Source organism: Epinephelus moara, chromosome 22 (genome assembly GCF_006386435.1).
Source record: "Epinephelus moara isolate mb chromosome 22, YSFRI_EMoa_1.0, whole genome shotgun sequence".
Lineage (NCBI taxonomy): Eukaryota > Metazoa > Chordata > Actinopteri > Perciformes > Serranidae > Epinephelus > Epinephelus moara.
The window spans coordinates 36,278,027-36,285,916 of NC_065527.1; the positions used below are offsets into that span (position 1 = coordinate 36,278,027).

At 44.1% G+C, this 7,890-nt stretch overlaps 1 protein-coding gene across 1 annotated transcript in view; it reads left to right on the forward strand.

Annotated features, from left to right (window-relative positions):
- The window catches only part of nopchap1 (NOP protein chaperone 1), an 11,847-nt gene that overhangs the window by 2,866 nt on the left and 1,091 nt on the right, over positions 1-7,890 (forward strand). The window contains exons 2-3 of the mRNA XM_050034059.1: positions 3,430-3,504; positions 3,640-3,773. Of these exons, the coding sequence (XP_049890016.1) occupies positions 3,430-3,504; positions 3,640-3,773 (209 nt within the window). The remainder of the gene's footprint in view (positions 1-3,429; positions 3,505-3,639; positions 3,774-7,890) is intronic.

The following is a 7,890-nucleotide window of genomic DNA, read 5'->3' on the forward strand; positions in this document are numbered from 1 at the left end:
GAAGGAGAATGTCCGGCCATCTGTTCGTGACCTCAAGCTGAAGCGAACTTGGGTTCTACAGCAGGACAGTGATCCAAAACACACCAGCAAGTCCACCTTTGAATGGGCGGTGTGGCCCTAGCGTTACGTTTCCAAAGGTTTACGCCAGGGCCACACTGCCTGCGAAGCGCAGCGCACCGAAATTCTCGCGCGCGCCGGAGAACCTCCGTTCACATCAGACGCGCATTTCTCCACGCCGTCGACAAGCGATTCTGCTCCCAGCTGTTATTTTTCACTGCCTGGCTTGACACATTCGCTCGCGGCTCGCGCAGAAAATAGACCAGACGCCCGAACTGATCGCTGCAAATCGTGAGCCTGCCGCGGAGCTTCCCGGCGCGGCGCGGCCAGTGTGGATGACACAGTTGGTTAACATGGGCGCCGAAAGGAAACTGCCTTCTCTTCTCGGCGCTTCGAGGCTATTCGCGGCGCTTCCGCGGGCGGTGTGGCCCTGGCGTTAGTCACTTGACGACACCGACAGCCGTGTGCGCACGACGAGAGAGGAGAGGGAGAGACGCTGTGCTGCTGCCAGCGGAATAGGTGAATGGGTTTCCTCTGCAGGGAGGGTAACTTGGAGTAATGTTGCGTTCGTTTTGTACTCAGAGGTCGGAAATTCCCAGTTCCCAGTCGGAAGTTTAAACTTGAACGCACCCTGAGGTCAGATTACTCGGAAACTCCTTGTAACTATCATATGTGATTCTAGATTGTTATTGTTATTCTGTATGTTTTTACTATGTATATAATTGTGTCCTGTGTGAGGACCCCAGGAAGAATAGCCATTACTCCCACACCGGAGTGATGGCTAATGGGGATCCTAATAAATAAACAAATTAACTCGGAGCAACCGCATCAACCCCGACTTACAAATTCATGATGGCTGCCGGTCACATACATAGTGAGTAAACACTCTGCTAAAGTACTGTTTATAGCAATTCTATCTTATTTGTTTTACATTAGGTCAGCCATACCCATAGTACTGTTAAATTTTTATCCGTGGGCATGTTGCTGTGCTGTCTGTATGTGCAAAATGCCACATAGAGCGTTGTTATCAACTGATACTGCTAACAATGGCTATGGCTAGCCCAACGGTAGAACAGTAACGTCCATGTTTTTTTCCAACTTATCCACCGTTGTCAACTAGAATGCAAAAACTGTTGTCAACTCGGAGTTGACGTCATTCCCACTTCCGACCTCCGAGTACAAAACGAACGCACCATAACTCACTAAAATGTCATAACTCGCTCTAATGTCATATAAAGTAATAGTGCACCTAATGTGGGTGAATATTGCTGTCAGTGTTCCTTGTTTCAGCTCCTCTCCCTACCTACATCAACAAGCATTGTCTTTCATGTCTTCATCTGCTGGTGTGCTATCATGAACAGAGCATGCAGGCATAGTATGATGTTAATTCCACTACAGAAGAGACTTGATGATCCCTAAAATTAGGTAGGGAAAAGATCGGTATTGGTCATTGGCCAAAGGAGTTGTTACATATCGGCATATCGGATATCAGCAAAAAATTCTAAAATGGTGCATTCCTAAGATGTCAGATTTGGGTATATCATTAAGATATTAATAAGGATGTTTTCTGATATCAACAGAGGTATATCTGAAATGATCATATTGATTTTCTACTGCTATGTACAACCCCGATTTCAAGACAATTTGGGACACTGTGTAAAATGCAAATAAAAACCAGAATGCAATGATTTGCCAATCTTTTTGACCTGTATTCAATTGAATACAGTATAGAGACAAGATATTTAATGTTCAAATGGTAGACCTAAACCTTATAGTTTTTTTTGTTTGTTTGTTTGTTGTTGTTTTTTTGAATATTCACTTATTCTGAATTCAGTGCCTGCAACATGATCCAAAAAATGCTGAGACAGGAGCAACAAAAGAATGGGAAAGTTGTGGAATCAAAAAACACCTGTTGGGAACATTCCACAGGTCAACTGGTAACAGATTAAAGTATCGTGACTGGGTATGAAAGAAGCATCCTTGAAAGGCTCAGATGTTCACAAGCAAGGACAATCACTTTGTGAAAAACTGCATGGGCAGTCTAACAGTTTAAGTTTAAGAACAATGTTTGTATGAACAATGTCAATCTCTGCATGAAGGGGCAAGGCTGAAAACCGACATTGAATACCCATGACCTTTGACCCGTCAGGCGGCACTGCATTAAAAACCATGATTGTATAAAGGATATTACCACATGGGCTCTGGAACACGTTGGATAATCATTGTCAGTAAACACAGTTCATTGCTGTATCTCCAAATGCAAGTTCAGACTCTACCAAGAAAGTGAAAGCCACATATCAACAACACCCAGAAACACGACCGACTTCTCTGGGCCCGAGCTTGTCTGAGATCGACTAACACAGAGTTGAAAAGTGTGCTGTGGTCTGACCAGTCCATCATGGACGTTGTGTCTTCCGAGCTAAAGAGGAAAAAGACCATCTAGACTGTTACCAGCTCAAAGTTCAAAGCCAGCATCTGTGATGGTATGGGTGTGTGTTAGTGCCCATGGCATCATGGGTAACTTGCACATCTGTGCAGGCACCACAAATGCTGAAAGGTACATACAGGTTTTGGTGCAACATATGCTGCCATCCAGTCTTTTTCAGGGATGTCCCTGCTTATTTCAGCAAGATAATGAGACACATTCTGCATGTGTTCCAACAGCGTGGCTTCATAGTAAAAGAGTGCAAGAACTATACTGGCCTGCCTGCAGTCCAGACCTGTCTCCCATTGAACGTGTAGAACATGAAGCACAAAATATGACAACAGAGATGCCGGACTGTTGAGGCACTGAAGCAAGAGTGACAAAGAATTTTACTTTCAAAACCTCAACAATTGGTGTCCTCAGTTCCTAAACATTTTCAGAGTGTTGTTAAAAGAAAAGGTGATGTAACACAGAGGTAAACATTCTCCTGTCCTAACATTTTTTGAAGCGGGTTCTTCACTTCAAACAGAGATTTTCATGATGGCTTGCCCATAATAATTGATTAGTACAGCAAAAAATGAAAAGACTGATAGTATGATCAAATCAGAACATCATAAATTATGTTATATCTGAAATTCAATTAACAATATCAGCTTTGATTAGACAGGGCACAGCTGTAGGGTTCACACAGTTTAGCATTCAAAGGAAAATGTCACTTTTTATAGTGTACAGTAGTATGTTTGGAATTCTTACACTAATCAACATTAGGGCTGTTTGGAAAAACATCTACTTAGTTGGAAAACCTTTTTGCTAATGAGGATCATTCAGTGTTTTGCTGCCTTTCTCAACATTTTTGCATAAAATTTCATATCTTGATTTAATCCTTTTCACTGTAGGGGAACAGGTACTATTTTATGTCATGGTGAGCCTGTTTGTTGTGCTGCTAGGTCTCAATGAGAAGCTTCTCCTCAAGCCAAAGGCTGGCAGATCCCTGCAGACAGAGAGAGTCCCGAGAAGCAGTGGTGAGATCAAATTACTTCCTTCCCTGCATGCTGTTTTGCAATGACTTACTTTAGTTATTACTGTGGCATTTGCAGAGATACTAATGTCTTTTGAGTCCGAGTTGTGATGATGTGCGGTGTTTTGTTGTGCATCAGTGTTGGAGCGGCTGCAGAGCTTTCTGCCTCTGATGGCCGTGGCCAACGAGAAGCTTCAGCAGCAGATGGATGAAGCTCCTGCTGGACATTTTGACATAGAGAGCGTTGGAGAGGCAGAGCGGGTCATAGAGATGGTGAGTGTCAGTCTGCCTCCCTCTGGTGAACTGGAAAACTCCACACATACACTCCTCTTAGTCGTTTAAAGGTCCAGTGTGTCAGATTTAGGGGGATTTAATGATGCTGCCAAGCAGTCAAACGTCATCACAAATAAGAAAAAACAGTCGGTATGGGCAGAGATAACGGGGCACATCAGTGTGTGTTCAGACTCTGGCTGCCTTCGTACAGAGGCTGACATTAGGAAGAAGTGGAGAGATCTCCTCAGCAAGGCAAAAAAAGACATCTCCTCCAAAAAAATCACCCAACTGGCGCGGGTCCTCCCCCGAAAACCTCAATTTACAGTGACATCATTGTTGACGTATTTGGGGAGGATTCCCCTGCCCCGCAATCAGCAACTGTAAGGCTGGTGGTAATGCTGCGTTGCGGCCCGACACAAACTGTAAATCCAATGACAGCTCTTCAGTAAGTTCAAACAGATCTCTCCTACCGAATCAAAACCTCTCAATCAGCTCCTCGTCATTATATACGTCCAATGGATTGCTTCTGTCCCCAATTACTCTCTCCCGTCTAAATGCCCGCTCGTTGTACAGACGGTGGATGAGACGTGCCATAATGACCTTGCACTTGCTCTTGACTAGGCGTAAGATTTACGGCCGGTCTCAGTGAGAAGAAGGCTTAAGCCTAGATGGTGCAACCGGCATAACTATTTGGTCAGATTTAGAACACCAAGTTACGACCGATTTAGCTTAAGACTAGGCATAAGCCCTGTTGGTGCAACCGGCCCCAGGGATGGAAGCCACCCATTAACTGGCCTGTGAGAAAAAGATGTGGGAAACAGTCATCACAGACCTCAGCTTGCAGTTGGAGCAACTAGGCGGAACTGCAGTGAAGAAACGAGAGTCTGGGAGAGCTCATCTACAGCTATGGAGCTGAACGCTTCGGAGTTGCAGATAAGAGGAAGGGAACACCATCCATCCCTACCAAACTCAGGAGGCAGCAGGAAATAGAATGGCTGGTCAAGGAGAGAAGGCAGCTGAAGAAACAGTGGAGGAAAGCCCCGGAGGAGTCTACAAGTACGCACCAGTATGCAATTAAGAAATTCCACAAATCCATTCAGCAGCTCCACCATCCACATTCAGATATACATAGCTGATTATTATTATTTTTTTTTTAGATTTTTTTGGGGGGCATTTTTGCCTTTATAGATAGGACAGATAAGTGTGAAGGGGGGAGAGAGAGAGAGGCGAAATGACATGCAGCAAAGGGCCATAGGCTGGAGTCGAACCCGGGCCGCTGCGGCAACAGCCTTGTACATGGGCGCCTGCTCTATCCACTAAGCCACCGACGCCCCACATAGCTGATTATTTACTGCTGAATTGCAGCTCACACCTTGCACCAATGGCTGAAGCTGCTCCAGTGTGAGTGTTTTTGCTGGCTAGACAAACATCCTGGTGCAGACTATTTACTGGAGTTTACCAGCCTGTCGTTCGTGCTTCATTTGAAGATAATTACAAGCATGGCCGTTCTTGGCTTTCAATGTCCGATAGTCCACCACTAACATTTTCATCACATCACATCTCGTCAACGAAAATGATACGTAGATTTTGTCCCAGTTTATATTATCAAGATCTATTTTAAGCTTGTCATTCTCTCGTTTTCATCATAGTTAAAAGGTTGTTGGCAAAACATTTTTCATAGTTATCATCAACGAAATGAACACTAATATTTTATAGGCTAATACGTATTTTTAATATTAAAACATTTATTACAAGCTAAGGGCTGATGTGTTCCTGCACACCACTTCTCCCTCCCTCATGCACAACAGATTCGGCAGAAGAGGTTGCTCCCCTCGGAGCATCTAGTGGCGGTCCTCGAGATTTGGCGTGCAGATGATCATTAGCATTCGTCGCTGCATGTTAGGCACATCTCTCCCACTGCTGGGGAGGCAGAATCATAAACTGCTAACCAAGTTGCCTTGCAGTCCTCTCTCTCTCTCAGTCTCATTTTCCGTCCCTCTCTGTCGCACTCTCTCTCTTACTCCGTTGTTTCCTCATGTTCCCACTCTCAGTTGCAGTTCCCTCCTTTTCTCTCTTTCCCTCTTGATTCAGTCCATTAAAACTAGGGATGCTCCGAAATGAAAATTTGTGGCCGAAGCCGAATAATATTAAACGCTTGGCCGAATACCGAGTACCGAATACCGAATATCGTTGTTTCGTTTTTCATTAGTTTTTGCAGATGAACCCCCTCCAGATTAGTGTTGTCACGGTACCAAAATTGGATCCCACTGTACGATACCAATGAAAATATCATGGTTCTGAGTAGTATCACGATACCACAGTGAAAATGAGGCAGATGTGCCTTTTGTCATTTATAAAAAGATAAATCACTTTTCTATAATACATCAATGATATTTCAATGGAATAAATTACTTATTGACTTATTCATACTTCAAAAACAGCATCAATAAGTGATTAACATAGGGGGGATCAAAATAAAATAAATAAATAAAATAAGAATCAACCAGCCACCCTCCTCCCCTGACAAGTCCCTTCATAAGTAAAGAACAGTCCCTAAAGTGCGGTGAGGTTTGTGGGCCGTGAACGGCTCATTTCTCCTCTGACACGTCACATACCTGTGTTCGGCTGGCTTGGCTGTTCAGGTACTTCTGGGCAGTCATGACGCCAAGAAGAGGATATTATTGGAGCCGACTTCTCCTCGCCGGTAAGCCGATGGCCTCCGTATTTGACAGGAATACATTACTGTCTGTGTCTGTGACCCCTGTTCAACCCGCAACCGATGGGATTCGCCTTTCGTTTCTGCTGGTGGTTGAAATCTGTAGGCTGCTCGCACAGCGTGCTGAATGATTTAAGTGTATTTTGCTTGCTCAAAACTATTTTTAGTCGCAAATGCAAGCGCGGTGACGGGCGGATCGCCACACTGCCGACATTTTAATTCGCCCGTCACGGCACGCTGTTTGATTGCGTTATCAAAACCGCGCCGCTATTATTCGGCCTTGCTTTTAACTTATTCCACCAAATACCGATTGTGTGTTTTTTTGCAATATTCGGCCGGATATATTCGGTTACCGAATATTCGGTGCATCCCTAATTAAAACACCTGCCGTTTATGCACAAGAACTGCCAGTTTCAGTAAAAAAAAAAAAAAAAGAAACAGTAGTGAATTGGCAACAGCCCAACCCAATTTAAGCCCGTATGAACAACCTGATTGGGTCAAGACGGGCCCGATCACCCTTGGGCAGAAAATCACAGCTCTAATTAGCCTGTCGCAATTGGGCGGCTCGCCCACTTCATCTTATTGTGTGCTCACCTTTTTCCCGGATAACTTGATGTGTGCTCATCCTATCTCTGATCCAGACGTTAAGAAGGTTTGTACTGGAAGCTGGGTTATCTGGAGATCTCTTCCTCCCCCCAAAAAATGGACCAAGTGATTTAAACCAGTAAGAACACTGAATAAAGACGTTCCACATTACAAATCGGTGCTTTTTTGACGCAAATGTGCTTCTAACTACAGCAGCTAATGCAAAAATGCGAATGTCCCTGTTTGAATCCAGTGTTTGGTTTGTCCGTTCTGGGCTACTGTAGAAACATGGCAGTGCAACATGGCAATTTCCATCAACGAAGACTCGCTCCCTATGTAGATATAAACAACTCATTTTAAGGTAATGAAAACACAACTTTAGTGATTATACACTAAAGACATACCATATCTCACATAAGTGAGTAAACCCCTCCCATTTTTGGAAATATTTCATTCTATCTTGTCATGGGACAACACTATAGAAATGACACTTTGATATAAATTAAAGTAGTCAGTGTACAGCTTGTATAGTAGTATAGATCTACCTTCCTCTGAAAAATACTCAAAACATAGCCATCAACATCTAAACAGCTGGCAACATAAGTGAGTACACCCCACAGTGAACATGCAAGGGACAGTTGTCTTGGTGCTCTTTCAGCATGTGTGGCACCTTGGTGAAGAGCACCAAGACAACTGTCCCTTGCTTACAGTCAAGTATAGTGGTGGCAGCATCATGGTTTGAGGCTGCATGAGTGCTGCCGGCTCTGGGGAGCTCAGTTCATTTAGGGAAACATGAATTCCAAGCAGAGCATGATC